Raw genomic sequence first — 22,761 nt, forward strand, 5'->3', positions numbered from 1 at the left:
TGCTTTTTGGTTATGTGTGAGGTGGAGTAATATATTTTGGATCTGAATAATCTTAATGTTAGTAACTACTAATGTTCAGCAAAGTTCTAACATATTTGCCTATTTGATAAATAATGTGTTTTTTAAATATGTGATAAGAGAATTTGATTTTTTATCACATGAATAATAAAAAATTTAAAAGAGAGTTTAATTTAATTAATTAATTACGATGTAAGATTATTATAAACTCTTTTGTATATATTTTTAATTTCTAAGGATAAAAGAAAAGACTTTGTTAAAGAATAAAATTTACTTAAACAATCTCTTCATCTTCAAAAGAAATTATTTTTTTATTTTCACCGATAATAATCGGTCCTATTATAACATAAGAGAATCTTCATCCATAACTTTTATCCTTTATTATTATAGCCTGCAAATTTTTTCCCGCGTGTGAAAGACCCCTATAGAAGGCCGGTGAAAACTGAAGATATGACATTCAAGTCATTCGTTGACTTTTAGAGTGAGAGGATAAGCTTGCATATAATAGCTTTTTTTCAGATAAACTTGCATATGATGGTTCTTTTCTTATCTTTTTCGAAAGTGGTTATTTTTAAGAAATAATGGTTTTTAAGTTTTTTCATAAAGTTACAAAAAGACAATTTTTTCTTGAAAATAATCTTATTAAAATGTATGCTAAAAATATTGAATAATTCTCTTGGACAGTATGAGAGATCTAAACAGGTGACATTAAACCTGAACCACTAGAATATAAGTTATCTAGATTTTTTTTTTCTTCTCGGTCCTTTTTACTTTTCTAAAATTCTAAAAATCAATACTTCAAACCAATTTAATATAATTATCATAGTAAATACTAAATAACCATTAGATGAAAATATTCAATTTAGTACATATTTGGTTCAACTAATTTTAAACCATAATTGATTACTTTTATTAACTTTTTATAGTTTTTTTAAAAATAAATAATTATTTTTCACATTTAAACTAAACCAAATATGATATCAATTTTTAAATTAAATACATGTTAGCCTCTACAATCTCCTTATTCAACAATTTGGTAGTAACATCGCAATTGGGGCAACATGTGTGATTGACCAATCAAGCAGAAGAAAACATCTAGATATTTTCCAAGCTTCAATCTAATACAAGCCACACTTAGAGATATGAAATGAGTTGTGATGGGACCCTAATGTTAAAACATGAAACCTTGAGTTCATTTTCCTCTTGGCACCCAACTTTTGACTTTTTTTTCTTTTTATTTCCCTTTTGCCCTTTCCCTCCGCAACACGAAGAAAGCAATTGCTCTTTTCTTTTCCTCCATATGTTGTGAGTGCCAAATTTCAATTATGAAGGGAACGAAAACAATAAATATAGTTCGTTCTTCGTTGGAAGTAAGCATCCTTACCAATTTCTTGCCAACAACCTTGCTAAAGAGTGTTCTTAACAATGGCACTAGTGATTGAAAAATTATAAGAGATTTTTTCTTTTTAACTGAAAATCATATAAAAATACATTTTTACGCATTCTAATAAAAAATATATATTTTATTTTCTCTTTAATCAGCATTGTCTTTAAATAAATGTATTTTTCATAATCATTTTGACTTTTTAAAAGTTTCTATATTTAATTTCACAAATAAAATTAAATAGATTTTATATTGAAATATTCATTTTAAAAATATTATCTAATTATTATCATTTTTATTTAAATATATTTTTAATTAAAAATTCATTTTCCCTTAAAAATAATACAATCATCAAACAGTTTGAATTTAATTGAAGGTGAATTCATCTTGTTCATTCTTTTTCCATTGGTGGCTTTGAAATGACGTTTAAATTGTACCTACATTGGTATTTGGTAATTGTATATCAATATCAAGTTTTTGCAGCCGACAGTCACTTATTCATCTCTCTTATTAATCTTCTAAATTATAATCGTTTCAACCTAATTAACTTGCGTTTTTAAATTAATTTCAACTATAAATTAAAATTAAATTGTGTATTTTTATTATAAAAAAGTGTGAAAAAATAACTCTTTGAACGCCATAACAATTTGGACAAGTAACAACCAAACAAAATTGAGATTATCCAAACTGCCAAATTCCATTACCAAGAAATTTTTGTACGATGGCAGCGAAAAAAATATTTTTAGCATAAGAATTATAAATTTTGGCCAGTTTGACGGACGATTCTACAATGAACTTGTGTGATAAATGGTTCACCAGTAGACCAGTCCTTTTACAATGAACAGTAGCCCAATATATTTAAAAAACATTATAAAATGTCAAATATTTTTTAATGTTAATGTGTATAATTGGTAAAGTTGTTTTTTTTATGAGTTTTCAATATAATTATACTCTTAAGTATTTGAACCAATGTTAAAAGTTGATTGTAAGGGTGTTGTGAACAAGATCAAAAGCTCAGCTGTTGACAAAACTGAACTTGATCACTTAACTCATGGGTGCAGAAGTTTGCTAATCCCTCCTATGATACTGGATTTGTTAAGAGATAAGATAATAGTGATGTCCTATGAACTTGTTAGTGTCGTATCATCTTTTCCTAGTCTCTACATTATATATCATATTATTCCTTGTATTGAGCAATTTGTTATTAATGAAATATGATTCAGTAAAAAAAAGTATTTAAACTAAAAATATCAACTAACTTACACGTGGAATAATATTTAATAACAACTTAAAAAATATATTTTAAGATAAATCAATGAGTATAAAATAGAATTTTTATTTTATTTTAATCCTTTAATTTTTTTAGGCAGTATAAAATTTAAATTTTTATAATCATTAGTGACATTAACCGATGACATAATAACAATATAACAAATTATTAACTTATCACGTTATCAAAGAGTTTTCCAAAAAAATTACAGTATAATTATTTCGTTACGTGTAATTATTTCATTACATCATTGATGAACTGATACTTGATAATATGAGATAAAACAAAAAAAAATACAGAAAATAAAATCAAAACAAAAATCTTTAAAGGATGAAAATATAAATAAAAAAATTCTCTACTTTATAGAGACCAAAAGATTATTTTTAAGCTAACATAATATCATAAACTATGTACATAACCTTTTATATATATCAATAGATAATCTTATTCCTTAAATTCATAAAAAATATTTGTTAACTTCTTTAATGAATCTCTATTTAAATTAGTTCTTAGCTCTCAAACAGTTGAAAACCCAGGGTATTTATATATTAATTTAAAGCAATAACATTATTTTAACTATATTATTATTTCTTTTTGCCAATACTTTAACTATATTATTAAAACTTCCAACTAATTATATTACATTGTTAAATAATAAAATTTATTTTCAGTTAGCATGTGTTTAAAGGACATATGTTAAGAACTAAACATAAAATTTATCAGTCCTCATTCAATATTTTTTACTTTTAATCCCTTAATTTATACCTTAAAGTAATCGCTAACAAGACCCTTAAAATTTGTTTATTTTTTCTCCATCAAACTAATTATTACAGATAGAATTAACAATACACTCTCTAGCATACTCATTTTAACATGTCGGTAGCTATAGTTAGAACAAAAAAGTTTCTACAACAGAATGAATGGATCCTTCCGTGAACATGATATATAAGTCGGTTCAAATCTTATCTCTCAACAGTAAATAGGTTCCCCACCTGTTTAATATCCATCAAAAGAGAAAATGTTGCAAGATTTGAATATGCCCTTAACATATTAAAATTTGAAGGATCCATTCCAGTTGTTATGATATTGTGGGGTGAACTGTAAAGGATATGAAAAAGAACGAATAACGCGAACAAGTGAGCGCCAGAACTTACCTTCCAAATCATTCAGATTCTGCTCAAGAGAAAAACGGTGGAGTTTAAGGGAAGGAGAGAGTAATGTAGCTACACTTGAATACATCAACTTCAAGAATGACAATGTCATCACTTTTTTTTTTGCAGTTTTAGCTTGTCTGTACACAAATTTGTAAGGATGAATAGCTACAAGGACATCATTTAGCCCCCATCTAGGAATCAACCACACAATAGATTGATATGGAGATAAATGTTTCATTGTTCATTGGATTCTACACCCCCCAGAATCTGGTCCACGCCGTACATTGCCATAGGCCGACAGTTCCAGAAGATCCATATCACGATCTGCAATGCATCCAGTACTCCATCAATAAATTTCCAATTACTATTTGCTACTATATTTAACATAGTCATTATAGTTGTACCTGAAACCCTGCAATAAGAACTCTTCTGGATAAGTTCAGCTTTGGAGATCTCTGTTCGATTACCCTTTGAACGATTAACTGTTGCCTGAAAAGCCATGGATAGAAACTTTATTAAATGAATACAAAGCAAAGCAAAGCAAAGCAAATAGGGAAACAGATTCAATCCCCAACTTTTTTTTATTGGAAAATAAACAACAGCTAGTGACGTAGTTTTACCACTTGCACCCAAATCATATTGGAATGGGGGACTAAATTGTAGTAGCAAAACTAAACTCCATGAACAGTGACGTGAACAAATCAATTGGAAGAGGGAAATTATATAAACACCTAATAGAATTAATGCAACACTTGTGGGACGACTCGTCATTAGAAACTATATAGTTTGAAAATCATAGTGTAATGGAAGAAACAGAAAGAAATATCAAATTTGAGTAATCTAAATGTTTGTATCTAACAGAGCAAAGGTGCCACTTTTTTAGAACCAGCTGAATATATGTCATCACCACTAATCCAACTTCACCATAACTGTTTGAAAGCTATATTAACAAGCCTGTTTCACCCTATTTACATGGGCTCTGGTAAAGTCCCTGATTAGTTTAATGTCAAGAAATATGTTAAAAGAATACTTTGACACAACACTAAAAAGTGGTTATTTTATAATAGAAAAACTACCTCTTTGGTAAAAGGAAAATCTATAACACAAAAATGTGGATGATTATTTACGTACTACAGTACTAGTGTAAAAACTAAAAAAGAAATGCTTATATCAAGTTTATTGGCATCTTGGTAATATAACAGGATAAGGATCAGTGGAAATATGTTTAAATTATAAAAAAAATGTATTAACATATTTTTTTATAAAGAAAAAGGCATGTTGTTAAGCACACTATGCAATAAAACATATTACAAGACTCCCTCAGCCACTGGCAAGGTTCAGCCTCAAACGGGAAACAGAGAGATGAAGAGAGGATGAGGAACCTTACCTGTAATACTTGACAGTTTTCCAGCGTGCTTTCTCCCCCCTGTAGTTTAACAAAACATCCCAAATGAATAATAAGCAAAAAAGAAATTAAAACCAAAATGAATTGGTTACTTAATGGTGTCCTGATGGTCTTTTGTTGAGTGGCATATGTTTGGATGTTATAAAGGGAAGACAGTGGAATAGAAGAAAAAAATTGGAGGGGAGTGGGGTTATAATCATACAAAACTGATGAAACTTCAAAGTGTTTGCAAAGATAACTAAGACGGGTTTGGAGGAGGATCACATAAAAATTCATCATCATCAATTCATCATCTCCTTTAATAATAAACTAGCAAAGAAGACTGTTAAACTCAAACCTTCCTTTCCCCTTTATTATTGTTCTTACTTTCTCCACCATCAACACATAGCCACAGATAAGTCACAAAGTTAAAATCTAGTGCTATTTACAGAAAATTCAAGGTTTTAAATATCAGTCAAGGTTTTGCCGCACGTTTATTGATATTGCGGGAAATGACTGGACAAATGCAGCCCCAATTGCAGTAGCAGACACTTGAAAAACCATGTTGTTGCAAGCAAATTCACGTGCGACCTTTTTTAAAACTTGACAGAGATTAATCCTAAAAATGCAGCAAAGCCTCAACAAGGACAACTATCGGAGTTGTTTCTGCACCAATCTGGAGATATGTAGTATATAAAGTATGCACTGCAGATGAAAGTGCAGAGTATGTTCTTCTCCTAAGACAGACAGGTACAATGCCACATTGCAATTCAAGGAATTATTCAAATGAAAAACAATACAAATTAAATCAAAAAGTGGAAACAAAGGGAATGCATGACCTTAGAGTAAGGAATAATGTGGTCGTAGTCATGGCAGAGACAACCGGGGCAACCTACGAGCTTGCGAAAGAGAGTGTTGCCGAGGGCGTCCCTGCGCCAGCGATCGGGGTCGCGTCCTTTGACTTTGTCGGCCTTTTCCCAGCATTTCTGCTTAACGCTGTGAGGGAAGCTCCGAGGGTTAGGATTAGGGTTAGGGTTAGGGCTAGGGTAATCGTGAAAGAGTGAGGTGACGTCATCATCGACGTCGAGGAGAGTGGCAGAGGGTGAGGTGCTTCGTTTGGATGAAGAAGAAGAAGAGGTTAACTTAGATGAAGAGGTTTTGGATCGGTCCTTCACTGGTGACGTCGACCTCGCCTTTCTTCTCCTTGCTTCTCTGCTACTCGAACCAGAACCAGAAATACCTCTCATTTGGTTCATCCACTTCTGCTTCCTTATCAGTCTATTTTTATTTTCAATAAATAAGCAATATTTTTTATTAGTTTATTAAAAATAAACTTAAATATATTTTTCATTCTTGAACCAGTCACGAAGTTTAGATTTTGTACTTATAAAATTATTATAGTCTTACTATCTAAACCTACAATGTATAACTTTTTACTATCTACAATTGATGTAAAAAAATAATATCGTTTTAATATAATCAATTTTTTCTCTAAACAAAAAAAAAAGACTCATTCTAATTTTATGAGGATAAAAAATAAATAATTTTTTATGGAACAACAAAATTCAAATTTTATCAATTTTATAAGAACGAAAAATATATTTTAACTTTAAAAATAATTTAAGAATATATTCAGTGCATTGGATTAGAAGATTTTTTTTAAAAATTAAACTATTCAAATAGACCTTTAACTCTTTTTTTTTTCCTAAAAGTTTAAAAATGATGTTTTTAATTATTTAATTAATGACATATTAATCCTTTCATAAAAGTATTATTTTCAATTTTTAGATACAATAATCTTTTTTTGATTTATTAAGATATGAAAATTGTCTCGTTAGATTTACTTGCATAAATTTCATATAGTGAAATAAAAATGTCACAACACACAGATATTTTAAAAAAATATCATAAGCATAATAATAAAAATTATGTAAAAGGTGAGTTTGATGAGTAATCCAAAAAGTAAGTTTCATTTTTAGTTTTTTAGTTATTCATGCCACTCATTTTTCATGTAATTTTTATTTTTATTTTTTTCAAAATTAGTTCTCATGGTCTTCACAATGTCAAAAACAGATAAAGACCTTCGGATAATTTTTTATTTTTTTTACATTTGTATTGTTTTTGAATTTTTTATTGATTCTTACAACTTTGAATGTTTGTTAAAATCTATGACGTATTTTCAAATCATATAAATCCATAAAATATCTTCAAACTTATAAATTTTCATATCATATAAATCCTTTAAAATTCAAAAAAAATTCTTGAATATAAAAGTTTAAAAAATCGCATTTTCAGCTTTTAAAATAACTTATATGCTTTAATTTGCTTATTAGCTGCTATTAGTTTTACCAAACACACAATTTAAAGATAGATAGCATTAATTAAAAAATGATTAAAATATTAAAGATCTAAATTGCTTTTCTTTTGTACATAATTTCTCAAGACACTTGTAATAAGATAATATATATATATATATATATATATATATATATATATATATAATTGTAAAAAAAAAAGTTATAGTCTAACATATTATATTCATACATGATATCTATTATTGATTGAAAAACATGTGGGTCTCATCATCTTAAGGAGTAAAAACATTAAATAAGAAATGAAATGAACATTTCAAATCTTATGAGTTTCAATTGAAAAAAATGTTAATGAAGATGTTACTTGTATTTCTCTTTTCAAAAATAAGGATTCAAATTAATAATACGGGATTGATAAGTTGTTAATACATTGAGAGACAGAAAAGGAATACAATGAAAAAAGGCTGTGAATTATATTTAGTTATTTACTAATTTACAATTCTTTATTTCGTAATTTTTTTATCTGAGCAACCTAGTTTCTTTGAAAATTGTAATACAAGTTAATAAAATGGAAAATATTTAATGTTTAATATTTTGGATTTTGAAATCTATATATGTAAAAATTATAAAATATTTTTATCTCATTAAATATGAAAATGTTAGCCTCTTATTTAAAAGTTAATAACATGTAATATTACTCAAGCTTCTTCCTTTTCAGCCATGGAAAATAGTAGTTTTTTTCTTCTTATGATATGTTTGGCACACGAAAAATAACATGAAAATTGAAAAGTGAAAGAAGAGATAAAGGAAATATTTGAAATTAAATTTATTTGCTAAATAAAAAATATAAAAGAAAGAAATATAACGTCACATGAAAAGAAAAATCATGGATAAAAATTATAGTCTATAATATTTCTGAAAAAATATTATATAAGTTTTTACAAAATTATGACAAAAAAATTCAAATTAACTAAGTTTTTATAAATTATAATTAGATCAATGTGTATCTTATGATACAACACCTATTTTTTTATGAGAATAAATTAATTTTTTTATTATCAACGTATTTCAGTATATACAGAGTGGGGGTATTATATGAAAATATCATTTTATGTGAGAATGAAAATAATCAATCTCAACCGTTGGATTAAAATAAAATGTCAAGATTAAAACATTTTAAATTTAAATTAAAGTTTTATTTAACCATAAATTTTTTAAAATATTTATCAAACAGGAAATCAAATATGATAAAGATTTAATTTATATCATCCTAAAATATTTTAAACTTATTATCACCATGACCACCGTCACCACTGTCATGACTGCTTTCGCCATAACTAACATGATCGTCACCGCAACCACTGCCACTACCAGTATAACTGTTGTCACTATTACTTCCACCACCATGATAACTATTGTCCCGTTACTTCCACCACCACTGTGATTGTTTCCTTGACTACTATCATAACTAGTAATACAATCTCAACAAGTGACATCAACAAATATCATGTTGGTGGTGACGACGATAGTCATAGCAGTGATCACTGTGATGATTGTTGTGATAACGATCTTGACATAGAATAAAAAAATTGATAAATGACATAAATTAAATCTTTTAAAAAATTGATAAATGGTTAAATAAAACTTTAATTTGAATTTAAAATATTTTAATTTTGATCTTTCATTTTAATCTAATGATTAAGATTAATAATTTTCATTCTCACATAAATGATAATATATAAAGAGCGAGAGAGAAAATATATAATATGAGATTGAAGAGTTAAACGTGAACAGTACAACTATATATGAAAGATTAAGATTTAATGTTATGTGATTTTTTAAAAATTTATTACTTTATAAAAAAAAACCCACATGTTTTAATTCTGACCATTCTTATCGACCAAAAAAAGAGACCATTCATGTCAAATCTAACGGTCAATATTTACTCCTATGACTCTCACATAAGAAAGACCCTCTTACTATATATATTTTACATATGAAATGAGACTCACTTACTCCACTCTAGTTAGAGTTACTTCTTATTTTGAGCATCCATTTTTTTTATCTAATGGTTAAGATGAATTAATTATTAAAAGAATGAATAATGAGAAAAGAATTACTCTTAAAATAAGTATATATCATCATTAAATCACAACTTATCATACATGATAAATTTATTAACTTTAATGATAATTACTTTAAAAATTATATTACCAATAAATTATTATTGAATAACGATATAAAAATATATTTTTACACTTCCATTGACCATTAAAGTCTAGATATATACTGAGGAGGCAATTTCCCCAATACCCCTAAGATGCATTTGCCCAGCCTCAAATTAACTCTTTCATTGTGCCACTGAACCACTTATTGTTGTCTTCTCTAAGCCATTGATTTGCTCTAATTAAAGGCTCCACACCATATTTGCTCCCATTTACTCCCTCCGTTACCATATCTGCACAAGACTCTACACATAGGTAAGAAAGAATCAACCCTAATAATTTGTTGTTTCTCTAATAATCGATTTTAATTAGAGAATTAATTTTCATCAATATGATAATTGATTGTTTTTATTTAAAATTGATTTTAGCATGTAGTATATTGGAAATCGACTTTCATATGTGAAAATCATTATTTTTATTTCTCTTTTTTTTTTTATTCACCATTCTTTGTCCTATGCCAAATATTGGATAGGAACACGCACGTTGTATAATTATATTTTTCTATTTATTACATTTTATTTGCGTGTAAATATGTTAGAAGACAGTTTCAATATATATATATATATATATATATAAAGAGACACTTACAAATGAAGGAGGTAGGAAAAAAAAAAAAGAAACAAAGATGTGAGTTTGTTAAAAACGTGTGCTATTTTGGATTTACATATAGAAGAAGATGTGACATACATAAGTTTGTTTGTAGGAAGAGAAAGGTGTTTGTTGCATATGCTGCCAACAGTTGGTGTCTCAAAAATCTTACCGTCCATTTTCACGTTACGAGCTTGGTTGGTTCTCTAAACTCCATCCACCGAAATCAAAGCTACACCTTTCGTCCTGCAACAATTTTTTAGCTCTTAGATATGATACTCATCTTTCCTTTTTTTCTCTCTACTCTGTATGTCTTTCCTTAAACAAATATTGTTCTAATTCTTTAGTTACCTCACACATTCACCTCTTTTCAACATTTTCATTCACTTCCCTCGATTTGTTTCCAATACATTGCCTCCACTATCGCAAGAAGGTTTGTTTTTCGCCTTATTGCAATTTGGATTTCCCTTAAAACATTGAAATATATCTCTGCCCCTTAGCGTTCAAGTTTAATTTTTTATTTATTTATTTCATATTCAGGTTGTTTTTGTTTGTTTGTTTGTTGCATTAGAAAAACTCAATTTGTGGGTATTGATGATAAACTTGTGGTGTCTCTGACCCTACTTGCTTTTTCAATGGCTTGGAAAAGAGTTTTTTCTTTCTACCATAGGGTTATTAATTTGTTGCTTCTAGGATAATTTCAAGTAAGTTAATATGTTAAATAAAAAATTGTACCATCAAAATTTTGTTAAACTAATAATGTTTCTTTCCTGCAATTGTGTGTGGGAATACTGGAAGGAAGGGAACGTTGGATGTGTTAACTCATAATCCTAAATTTGCAGGATGGGAAGAGTTAAATTGAAGATCAAGAAATTAGAAAGCATAAGCAATCGGCATGTGACTTATTCAAAGCGAAAAAGTGGAATTATAAAAAAAGCAAAGGAATTATCAATACTGTGTGATATAGATATCATCCTTCTTATGTTTTCTCCAACAGGAAAGCCTACATTACTACAAGGAGAACGCAGGTAGTAATAATGATCAATCATTTTTGTTTAGTACCGAGAATGTATGATATTGTAGCTTAATTTACTAAACGGTATTAAAAACTAAATCATACAACTACTAACTAGTTTGCCTTGATTTTAACCTGACTTTCACATTTAACGTTCATTTTTATAATTTTTTCTTATTCATGCCAAAACCAAACGTATAAGTTCAAACAACTCTATTAACTTTTTTAGAAAAGCGGAATAGGCCACATTCGTTGAATCTTGGACACTAATTTAAAATTCACCTTTAAAGTCTTGAAATTAAAAATATTAAATCCATGTATTTTTTAATGATTTTGCATACTGGTTATTATTTCCAGCAATATTGAAGAGGTCATCGCAAAATTTGCTCAACTTAGCCCACAAGAAAGGGCCAAAAGGTTTACCAAATTATTTTATGAAGTTTTTATTTTTCATTTATCTGTGTGACAAATAAATTAATCTATTTTCTCATTTGATTGAGCAGGAAAATGGAGAGCCTTGAAGTAAGATTATGTTTTTTTTCTTCTCATATATGCCTTTTACATATATTACTTTTGTTGCGTTAAATGTGTCTTTTATGTTGTCTCTCCAACTTCTCGTGTTGCTTAGAATTATGGTTTTGTTTAAAATTTAGGCACTAAAGAAAACCTTTAAGAAGTTGGACCATGACGTAAAAATTCAAGATTTCTTAGGTTCAAGGTAATTTATTGTGATTATCAAATTATCAATATCTTTTATGTAAAGGCTTAATTTTAAAGGTTATAAGTTTTATTTTTCTACCTTGCAGCAGTCAAACAATGGAGGTACAATTTCTTCATAGACATCATTATGTTTAATAATAATTTCAGAGACTTAAGTTAGCAGATGAACATCCAAAATGTTATAACCCTCATGCAGGAATTATCTCACCAAGTCAAGGTTTTACAAGCTCATATCACAGAAGTACAACAGAGACTGAGGTGCAACTTTGGAGCTTTTGGTTGTTAAAGTATTTCTTTTTCTTTTTGGTTTTACAAGCTCTCTTGTTGAACTATTATTCACATGACCTCTAACTTTCAGGTTTAGTGTTTTGCAATCACTGGGTTTTTCTTTCCCGCATATAGTATGCTTATGTATCATTTTCTTGTGTATTTGAACTTTGACATATTCGTTTTGCTTATATTCTTGATCACTCCTTACACAAATTCTTTTAGATGATACCACTTAACATTTCTCAAGCATGTCTAAAATTGATTTAATTTTATTTCAAACATGTTTATATGGTTGGTGCTTGGGTTTAGTGTTTAAGCATTATTGAAATTTTTTTAATCTCTTTGACATTTAAATTTTCTCTATATAAAGTGATTAATTAGAGCATTAAAGAGATGAAAGAGAACTAATGATAATGCAAAATGTTATTATATCCCTTTTCCTTAACAAAATACTAACACATTACATGAAAATGTCAAGAAATGTATATGTGAAACTTAATTTTTTCTTTCAGAAATGAAACTAGTACAGTTGATACTTAGTTGTTAAGTTTTGTTAGTAGTTAAATTGTGACTAAAATATTATAAATTGGTTGATAGACTTGCAAAAGTAAAGAGATTGTTATTTTCATTTTACGCATTATTCACCGTTTATGTTTTAGTAATAAGTGAGAAAAAATCCAATCAAATTTCACCTTTTGCATCACATCTTCTTCCATCTACGGATGTGGATTACACCTTAAATTTTCACAACTAGGACTTTGTTTAGGTTAGAAAAAGTGTAACCATTATACTAGTTGACATTTTAAATATCTAGATTTTCATAGTTATAAAACAATTCCTATGCAATTGGACTCAAATCTACTTTGTAATTTTGAACAGTTCATATACATTAAATTTCATTGAACTTCTACCTTATTTTTCTCTGCCAATAATAACATGATCATAACATAAACATAATATTACGGAAAATTGATGTTGTTATGCATGATTTGTGGATCATGAAAGTTTGAGTATCCATCATAGAGTAATATTGTTTTACATTTGCAATTTTTTTAGCTATTGGAATAATCTAGAGAAGATCAATAACTTAGAACATCTTAGACAAATGGAAGACTCACTACGGGAATCAATCAATCGAGTAAGCCTACAAAAAGTAAGATTTTTTGTTTCATGTAGACTAATCATATTGTTCTCTTAACTTCAAATGTCAATATACCAGTCTATTAAATAACTACTAAAATATTAGCTTTGTATTTTTAAATGTTTGCATTTTTTCCTAAATTTGACCTAATTACTTGAGTTTTCCATTGGCAGGAAAATTTAGGAAAGCACCAACTCATTTCACTGGAATGTGCTAACCAGGTAGCAAATGTTGTACTCTGTTTTTGTGTGTCAATATCTCTTTTTCTTTTCTCAGAATACTTATTTGGGATAATGTTACTTCATAGTTGCAGGAAGGGATGACATTACCTTTGATGATGACAAGTTTACAAGAATCCCAACCTCTATCTTGGCTTTTGAATAATGATAATCATCAGTTGATGTTACCCAACGAACCAAAATTTCTATCCTTTAGGTGGGTTAATTCTTATGAATCTTGCATTCTCAATTTCACAGAGCTTTGGACTTCTCTTGAGCTAACATAAGTTAAAGTATTGAAGTGGATTCTTGTTAAAGTATTGAAGTGGATTCTTCTTATGAAAATTATATATACATTTTAACCATCTAATGAATCGATATTCCGATTAATATGTTTCATTAGAGTTCTAATTTTATCAATTTTCTATCTAAAATTGGCACATATTGTCTTTTGTTTCATCTTGAAATATAGTTATTAATTCAATTGAATAACATGCAGTGATAATACCAATAGAGATGTTGAGTGCTCAACTGACATTTCACTCCCAAACTATTTTGGTCATATTGGGAGCAACAAACTTGAAGTTGGCAGTTCTCCCCAAGTCACTACTATGGGTCAAGGAGGTGGTACCATGAATGAGTTAAACGGAACTACTTACTTAAATGTACAACATTGTGACCAGTTTGCATACCCTCCTCCACCAGATATTGAGGAAGTGAAACATTTCCCTTCAATGGACAATAAATCGAACATTGTTGATTACCAAGTTAATAACAACTTTGATCTTCCCAGATCACTGTTTGAAAATGGACATCAATTTTGGAATTCTGCTTCTGGGTCATGTGGGATAGCCATGTATAATGAGAATGACTACCATAGGGTAAGCAATTATTTTCTGTTTCATTTGTTCATACTTCTTAGTTCAAGGTAGGTTTTGAATTTGTTGAAAGATAGTATTCATGAAAAAAGAAGATACTATTATTCATCATGTTCAAACTCTTTATGTTGTATTTCTCTAGTTTTCTAGTAAACAAGTAGGTTTTGGTTGGTTTCTAATTTCCTATGTTTTGCAGTAATTGATTGGTAAATTGTTCATGGTGGCCTTTTCAAGTGAGAAGAATGTTAGCTGATAAGGACATGACCAATGCTTGCAAATCATCTCCACAAAAAACAACTTAAGTTGCCTTTCCACCTGTGAGGTTAACGGGGCTCATAAGAGTGGGCAATGTTAGTTGTATATATTGTATGACTTGTAGGATGCAGTTTGTTCCCATATAAGTATTTAAGTTGACTAGTAGATTTTTGGAATTGATCAATGAGCCAAGATGTAAATTTGAATTTTGTACAAAAATAATTTCGTGTGATTTGAGACTCGAGTGCAGTTATTTTAGAAAATCGTTTCTTGAAGTAAAAATTTGTTGATGCTCTTTATGTATAAGATAATATTCTGCTTTTATGTAAAAAATGATGAATTGGAGAATTAGGACAAAAAATGAGTATCAACAAACATTAATACTTACGGAAAGTATATAGTTAATAGTTGCCTCTTCCTTGTCTGCTTACCAAAACATAAATTATGAGAATTATATTATATATAAATCTAAAAATACTATGGACAGGATGCTAATTGGCAGAGATAGAGGAACACTTTAAAGCCGAATACATAATTTTATTTTATTCATCCATGTCTTCCATTCGTTCTTACACAGAATCACCTCTTAAAGCCGAATACAATGACATATAGAAGCTAAAATACTGCTGCTTTTATTTTCTATTCTATACCTTTATAGCTAAGCCCGAAATTACCATACTTGATACTTCCATAGCAAAATTAAAAGTTGAAAAAATGGCGGGTTGATAAACTATACCACCACTGCCACCTTAACTAACTCTGTCTCTTTCAATAAATAAAGGAGTGTTGAGACAATCCAAATGACCAGGGCCATCTTAAAATATGCCTCTCTCATTTGCTCCCAATGACTCTCACTTCTATATTATGTTACTTTTTTCTAATTGTTATACCACACTTTTGGTATTATACTAATAACCAATTAACCATAATCTATAAATGATACACTAATTTTAAGTGCCAACGCTTCCAGAAACTAACTGTAAAGTGTTGCTATGTCCTTCTATGTCTCTTAATTGAATTGTTTCCCTGTGAAGGTCTGGCCAAAGGACCAGCTATCAGGGGCAACATTGTTAGAGACCAAGGTGCGGCCCTCGCTAGTGGTAACCTTAAAGGAGAGGCTTTGTCCATTGAGGTAAGTGTTGCTTTGCCAGTTCTGACCCCAGTTTCTGGACATTGGTTGCCAATTAGTCCTTGAACCTTTGATTGAAACTGCTTGAACATCACCAGCACCACCAACATTGGTGATTAGGACTAGATTGAAGTAAGAATGGCCATTGATGGTGAACCTGATGCCTCCTCTCTTTTGACATGGGACCCTGCATTATCACAAACAAGGAAAATCGGCATGAATTTGCCACAAGCATAGATTCCTATAATTTACAAGAAAATCGGCATGGCAAGTATATAAATTAAAGAGAACATGTGACACATTCTTTCTAGCATAGTTTAGTATTATCGGGTAATGAATTTAATATCATTAGTTATGAAAATCAGCTTTACATGAATTTCACGTAATAGTAAATAATAGATTGAAAAGAGTATGTTAGATCATCTCAGTACTCTTTCTTTTGTTCTAAACTCATCACTCATGTTTTGTGAACCTTAATATGTTACATCAGATTTAAGAATTTCACTAACTTTTTACTTTACTAATGGAACCATTTAAGAACTTAAAATCTTCGTCTGATGATCACCTCAACTTGTTAGAGTTATGCCCGACGCAGTTAACCAGTTCGTTAATAGCGGATGCCTTAGGCATCTGTTTTGTTAGATGGTAGTTTTTTCATCGTTTGTTCCTGCGTTTTATTGTTTCCCCATCATAAAAAAATTTAAGAACTTAATGATTTTCACATATTACTCCATATCTTTATACTTTCTGCTAAAAAAAATATTTTCATGTTGAGAATTGGTTCTTAGATAAGAAATGTTCTAATTCCGTAACTTCCAACTCAGTCTTCTCATGCCCGGTTCAAAGATAAAACAACTAAAACCTTTACTTTAGGCCTACCAACAAAAAAAATGTTTACTATTGATTTTTATAAAGTAAAAAAGATCGCATATATGTTAACAAAAATGTCCAACATATTACTCTTTCTTTTAAGGTATTTTTTTTCTTCTTTAAATTTGCTTTAAGCCCTTCTTACCATTGGACCGGCCTGAGTTTTCTCTAACCATAAACTAAATAAGAACCTTTCTTGAACTTATGAACCTAGCAAGAACTAGTGCTAGAAAATAGAAATGCTCTTATAAAATGTGCTAATAGCTAGTATTCCTATTCCTAGTGAACCATGACACATCCTGAAATGATTAGGAAAAGAATATGAAAAATTGAAACGAAATCAGCTACCTTTTGTAAGCCACAGGTACTATGCCAGCTCTGTATTGAGCTATTTGTTGGAAGACAGGCTGAGAGAGATCAAAATGTTGAAGGGGAGGGTTGCACCAGCCACCTGCATCATTTGGGAGGGCATTGTTTGGTGGACAGAAATTGGTGGCAGTGACCACAACTGTGTCTGGAAGGCACCACCTTTGGTCATTGACACACTTGATCTCAAAGCAAGCCCCACAGCTCAAACCATTGTTGAACAAGGCCGTGCTCAAAGCAGCCGTGTTAGTTCCGTAGCCCTGGCTATACAGGTTTCCATATCCACAAGCTCCACCTGCAACAAAGCTCCAAATGAAGGTTTTGTTGTTATTCTCAGGTCATCTTTTTCATTAGAAGTTACACCATTTCTACATGGGACTGGACTACATGTCTGTGGCCCTATGCAGAGGGATAATAGGGGAAATTGAGACAAAAAATGTTGAGGGTAACCAAATTAATGTGCAGCATGTTACACTATATAGTTTCTAACATCAGTAATATAAAAAAGTTTTGTATGTGTATAAGTAAAAATTAGTTAACATTAAAAGAAATGAGTTACACCTGCAAATTCCAATTGACTATTCTATGAGAATTCTAACCCAAAATGAAAGAGTTCCTAGGATGCGCTTGTTATAAAAGTGAGTAGTTCATAAAAGTGTGCAAATAAGCGGGATGAAACTTTCCAGTTTCTACCATGCCCATGTTTGCTTGACAAAAAAAAAAAAAAACAATGATAATTTACTTTATTAATGGTCAAATTTTATAAGGTAAATTACAAATGAGTTGGACAATATTCTTAACCATTTCACATCTTTTATAGTAAGTTTGAACTGATTTTATTTTTTCAAACTCAATTAACTTCACATCAAGCTTTTCTCCTATTTCTTTAAGATTTCTTTTTTACAATTTTTATAGCCATGACTCCCCTCTCTTGAAAAGTTTGGACAAATGTTATAAACAAATACATAATACAGAAAAAAAATTTAATGTTTTTTGAAAGAATAAACAAAGTTGGTCCTCCTTTAGCATGCTTAACAACGTGTGGAAGAAACATTACAGTAAATTGTCACACATACCCATTGTGCCAGAGGCATCGCCCCCTCCATAGAAGGTAGCATGAGCATCCATCCAACCATCACTGTCCCCATAAGCACCTAAGAGAAACCCCACCAAGAGAACACCCAAAAATACCATGTTTCCTGCAAACTATACGTAGTGAGTCTTGTACAGTATAATTAATTACTATAGCTAGCTCACAAAGTTTAAAAAGAGTAGCACCTCGATAGAGAGGGAGAAAGGGAAGCAGAGAAGTTGTGAGGAAATTAAAAGCAGAAGGCATAGGCAAGGAATAAATAGATGCCGCTAACTGAGAGCATGTTTGACAATCCGGTACAAAGTGACTTTTGAAGCAAAAGTAATTTTGCCAAGGATCAAGATTCTTGCTTTTGCTTTCATTTTACTTTTATTTGTTGAGTCTGCATTGAAATAGGTGATGCAACAATTTCAACTGGAAACCAAACATGCACTCAGTCTGTGTGATTTCGCAATTAACTAACGTAATGCCTACGAAAGGAACTGACACAATTGTTAAGTGTGGGGACCTTGACATGCCAAGTGTTGCTGTTTCATTTTTATGCAGGGACAAATATTTTTTTGCTGAAACCACGTGGTTTTGAGCCCTTTCTACCTTTGTTTGTTCCCAAAACTAGAGTAGAGTTAGAGTTTGCTGATGTGCAAGTAAGAAACCGTCGTTGCCTCTAGAAGGAAACGAGCCAAGAATGTGTCATTTCCCTTACACACTAACTACCAGTGCTAGTTAGACCCTCAACTAACCTTACTTTTCTGATGCTTGTGTGCTAAATTTGATCAAATTGTAACTAGAGTGAACTAAGACTCTTTCTGAAACAATGACTATAAGAGCTCTAATCTATATATGATCCTTGCATGCATGGCTTAATATCTGGCACATATTTAAAATATAGATTGTATTATTTCCAAGACAAGTAGTGAAACCAAAGATTATTCTTAATTAACTGTTTAAGATCAAAGTACTAAACTCGCGAAAACGACCATAACTTTCTTTTGTGCAAAGAAAAATTATTTAATTAATCAATCAGGCCAACCAAAAAGCTCTTAAGTTATACTTAAGTAATGATGGAGAAATGGAATATCCTTCTACAAGTGTTCTTAATATTTTATAAAAAAATTATTTAATATCCAGAAAACATAAAAAAAAATTAACACTTACTATACAATAAGTAGGAAGATTAGCAAACAAGATGTTGTAAAAGAATTTGAAATTATTGCAATGCATGATCATACTACGCACGTGATCTGCTTTATTCAATTTTATTAAATATTGAAATCCATAAAATGTTTAGACAGAAGCTTGGTGGAAGTGAGGAAAGTAAAATTGATAGTGTGAAAAGCGTTTGGTTTGGCACGGTAGAATCCATCTAGTTTCAAACCAGCTGCCACAAGATTGTCTAATAAGTAGAATTGAGATTGGATTCTTCACGTAAAGTTTTGAAATTGAGTTTCATAGGAGGAAAAACCTATGAAGCACGGACATCTCAGCTTCTTGCCGTGTCTCACACGCGTCCGTGTCAGTGTCCGACACCAACACCCATACTACATTCTATATTTTGGACATTATAAGTATTCACGTGTCCGTGTCGGTGTCGATGTTTTATGGGAAAAAACTATATTAAAGATAGCCAACAAAGGTCCATTAACACAAAGATTAGTAATCAATAAAGTTAATAAATATTTTGAACTGGTTTCTGGGTCTTTGGATCCACTTACCAGAGATATATTTGAATTTGTAATTGATTGCTAACATTCGGGGCCACGGGAGGACACGAAGAAAACCAGAAGCAGCTAGCTCGTCACGACTCAATCAATGTTATAGTACGGTAGCTAGGTTGCAAGCTTACAAAATCGGTTGCCTTAATTAATTGAAACTTGGAAAAGAGATATATAGGATAACGCAGCACGTGGATGAGGCGGTGAGTTATATTCGTTCGGTCATGTCTTGGAGGACCAACAACATTCCAATCTCATTTATTACGTACTTTCATTCCATTCAATGCCTAATGCTTTCTTTGAAAAGCCTAAATCACAAACATTATTTAAACCATATACTGCACATTGCATTTGGAAAATTTTCGTAAGTAAACTTGCTTATGTTAATTCAACCCATATGAGTGTGTGGTATTTCTGCTATGTAATATACAAAAATGACTGATTGGTGGGTGCTGAAAAACTATTTGACCCTGATTGAGAGAAAGTGATGTAATTATAATATAATAAGTAGAGATGTCAAAAAATAATTACTGTTAATAAATCTAAACAAGCCCATATGCTGGCATTTGATAGTGTTCTCGAGTGAAAAGAACAAAACAATGACAAGGTTCAGAAAACAAATATATTGTGTATACACAAAGCAAAAGTAAACTTCAAAAGTAAACCTCTCACATACTGTTAAGGACTCACTTAATATTCCAAATATAACCCACAATATAGGCTAAACGTGCGACACTAACATCGCATTCAAATTTACCATAAACGGCTAAGAAGTATCACGTTATAAACCTCAAAAAAAGAAAGAAAAAAAAAGTATCACGTTATAAATACTAGTATTTTAATTTGTAAGCTCTGTGAGATAAATGTGTATTTTTATATCATTAAGATTTATAATAAATGTCTTTGAATATATATTATATATTTGATTTATAATGGACAATTTCGGTTATAATATAAGGTTATTTTTAACTTTTAAAAACATTATTAAAATTTAATTTAGAGATGGAAACAAATAAAGATTATCTGAAAGAGATAGACAATTGAAAAGTCTGCAGATAAAGATAATTTGTGTGATGACCGAAACAATTTTTTTTAGTTAATTGCGAGAGTAATGTGCGAAATGTCCATTCTTGTAAAAAAAAGAATAAGAATATTAAGAATGTTTGAGTGGGTGAGAAGAGTAAGAATATTAATAGTTAAGGTATGCTTTCCATTTTCATGATTTAGATTTCATGAAAATATATTAAAATATTGTAAATTATTCATTTTCAACAGAAATATAAAGAGAGAAAGAGAAATCGGATAATTTAATTAATAAAAAACATTTTATTTTATAATATCTAAATAAGAAAGAAATATGTTTAAAGAAACACACACATGAAAGGGTCATGACATCAATCTATCTGCAAACCATTACATCCCTGTTTTTTCTCTGGCAATTAAGTAGTGACACTTTTCTAGAATTCCAAACAATTACGTGCCACGGTGCTAGTACCTTGTCACGATTATTCGCTTTCAAGTTGATTGTCCACAAAAATTGGTAAATCAAGCTACTGTTGTGGACAATTACAAAATATTTGGCAAATTAAAAAGCACGTTTGTATCTGTTGACAGCATATTAGTAACATTATGAGTTAGTGTATTATACGCACCTTGCCAATAAATGTCACAAACAAAGCTCATCGAGAACTAACATTCTGAGAGTCGTCATCGTCGTTATCAAAATAAATGTACGTAAATATTGTCAGATGACTCATGTATATTCATAACGGGACACTTGTATGTCTTGCAACATTTGAACTCTTGTCAATAATTGTTACATATATGATAGCTATGACAAGTGAATCAGCCCGTAACATAAATTATTTTTAATAAACATTATGTTTGGAACAATGTGATAATAAATAAAGTATGTTTCTAACCTCCTCAATTTTATAAGGTGTGATTGTGTGAAAGCAAGAGAACTGACCGATAATATTTTTTTCTTTTTTGGAGATAAAAGATAGACTTTAATTTTAGAATTTTGTTAAACAATATCCTTAAAGCATTGATTAAAGAACTAAAAGAAAAAAAAATTATCGTAAAGATTAAAGGGAAGTATAAAAAAAAATTCATTAATAACATTATTTTATGTATTCCAATAAAAATATTTTTTCTTTTAATTTTTTAAGCAATGTCATAAATACTCGGATAAGAATTCGTCTTAATTTTAAAGCGATGGACCTAATGCTAATGGTGACAGTGTGAGCGTACCCTTTCGTCAAATTCAGAGATGGGCTTGCATTTATTTGCAATTTATTTCTGGCAACTACTTCTTGCATCGTTACAATTGCTTGTTACACCTTTTTATGCTTTTAGAAAGATTATTTCAGAATGTAAAGGGGTTTGGTTGTTTTCTGTTTTCATTTTGACTGAAAATAAAAATGGTGATGAAAATATGTTTAGTTGAATTTTTGTTTTCATTTTCAGTGAAAATATTTTCTCAAATGAACCAAAATCTGAAAACAATAAAATCTCGTTTTCAGTATTTTGAGTTGAAACCAGGATCCTTATTTTGGATAAAATGAAAACGCGATGATAAAAAATGTAATTTTAAATAAATCTAAAAATATATTTCCTTTTGAAAACTCATTTTCAGTGTTTTTATTTCTTGAAAGCAGAAAACAAGAAGTCAAACTAAACATATTTTCAAAATTCTAATATTTTGAAAATGAAAATAATTTTCAGAAAATGAAAATATAAATCAAACACATCCTAAA

At 29.9% G+C, this 22,761-nt stretch overlaps 3 protein-coding genes across 5 annotated transcripts; 1 reads left to right on the forward strand and 2 right to left on the reverse strand.

Annotated features, from left to right (window-relative positions):
* Window positions 1-3,809: 3,809 nt before the first annotated feature.
* Window positions 3,810-6,480, reverse strand: LOC100500174 (HNH endonuclease domain-containing protein). The gene is made up of 4 exons (NM_001251027.2): window positions 6,050-6,480; window positions 5,214-5,252; window positions 4,231-4,315; window positions 3,810-4,150 (listed from the first exon to the last, which is right to left on the reverse strand). Exons 1-4 carry the CDS (start codon window positions 6,464-6,466, stop codon window positions 4,068-4,070), a joined length of 624 nt encoding a protein of 207 aa, NP_001237956.2. The 5' UTR covers window positions 6,467-6,480; the 3' UTR covers window positions 3,810-4,067.
* Window positions 6,481-10,416: 3,936 nt separating this feature from the next.
* On the forward strand, window positions 10,417-14,475 carry LOC100811765 (agamous-like MADS-box protein AGL65). Its single transcript, XM_026126383.2, is given in 12 exon segments — window positions 10,417-10,532; window positions 11,178-11,363; window positions 11,708-11,767; window positions 11,854-11,872; window positions 12,004-12,068; window positions 12,157-12,172; window positions 12,267-12,328; window positions 13,397-13,493; window positions 13,655-13,702; window positions 13,789-13,916; window positions 14,199-14,287; window positions 14,290-14,475. Coding segments are annotated over 12 exon segments (879 nt in total). The 5' UTR covers window positions 10,417-10,473; the 3' UTR covers window positions 14,340-14,475.
* Window positions 14,476-15,348: 873 nt separating this feature from the next.
* Window positions 15,349-20,157, reverse strand: LOC100816718 (expansin-A15). 3 transcript variants are annotated; one of them, XM_041011136.1, is made up of 4 exons: window positions 20,003-20,157; window positions 18,274-18,396; window positions 17,180-17,492; window positions 15,349-16,148 (listed from the first exon to the last, which is right to left on the reverse strand). In XM_041011136.1, the coding sequence occupies exons 1-4, from the start codon at window positions 20,037-20,039 to the stop codon at window positions 15,842-15,844; spliced, it is 780 nt and encodes a 259-aa protein (XP_040867070.1). In that variant the 5' UTR covers window positions 20,040-20,157; the 3' UTR covers window positions 15,349-15,841. The 3 variants fall into 3 exon arrangements, with proteins under 3 accessions (XP_040867070.1, XP_040867071.1, XP_003549683.2); XM_041011137.1 differs by having other exon boundaries at window positions 18,274-18,403; window positions 20,003-20,089; XM_003549635.5 differs by lacking the exon at window positions 20,003-20,157 and adding an exon at window positions 18,476-19,143.
* Window positions 20,158-22,761: the final 2,604 nt, after the last annotated feature.

This window comes from Glycine max, chromosome 17 (genome assembly GCF_000004515.6).
Source record: "Glycine max cultivar Williams 82 chromosome 17, Glycine_max_v4.0, whole genome shotgun sequence".
NCBI classification, from domain to species: domain Eukaryota; kingdom Viridiplantae; phylum Streptophyta; class Magnoliopsida; order Fabales; family Fabaceae; genus Glycine; species Glycine max.

Coding starts and splice junctions, on each gene's coding strand:
- LOC100500174 (NM_001251027.2), bottom strand. CDS start 6,466: ATGAACCAAATGAGAGGTATTTCTGGTTCTGGTTCGAGTAGCAGAGAA. Junction 5,253..6,049: donor ACATTATTCCTTACTCTAAG/GTCATGCATTCC, acceptor GTTAAACTACAG/GGGGGAGAAAGCACGCTGGA. Junction 4,151..4,230: donor TTCTTATTGCAGGGTTTCAG/GTACAACTATAA, acceptor GATGCATTGCAG/ATCGTGATATGGATCTTCTG.
- LOC100816718 (XM_003549635.5), bottom strand. CDS start 18,536: ATGCCTTCTGCTTTTAATTTCCTCACAACTTCTCTGCTTCCCTTTCTC. Junction 18,397..18,475: donor CTTTCTCCCTCTCTATCGAG/GTGCTACTCTTT, acceptor TATAGTTTGCAG/GAAACATGGTATTTTTGGGT. Junction 17,493..18,273: donor CGATGCCTCTGGCACAATGG/GTATGTGTGACA, acceptor GCTTTGTTGCAG/GTGGAGCTTGTGGATATGGA.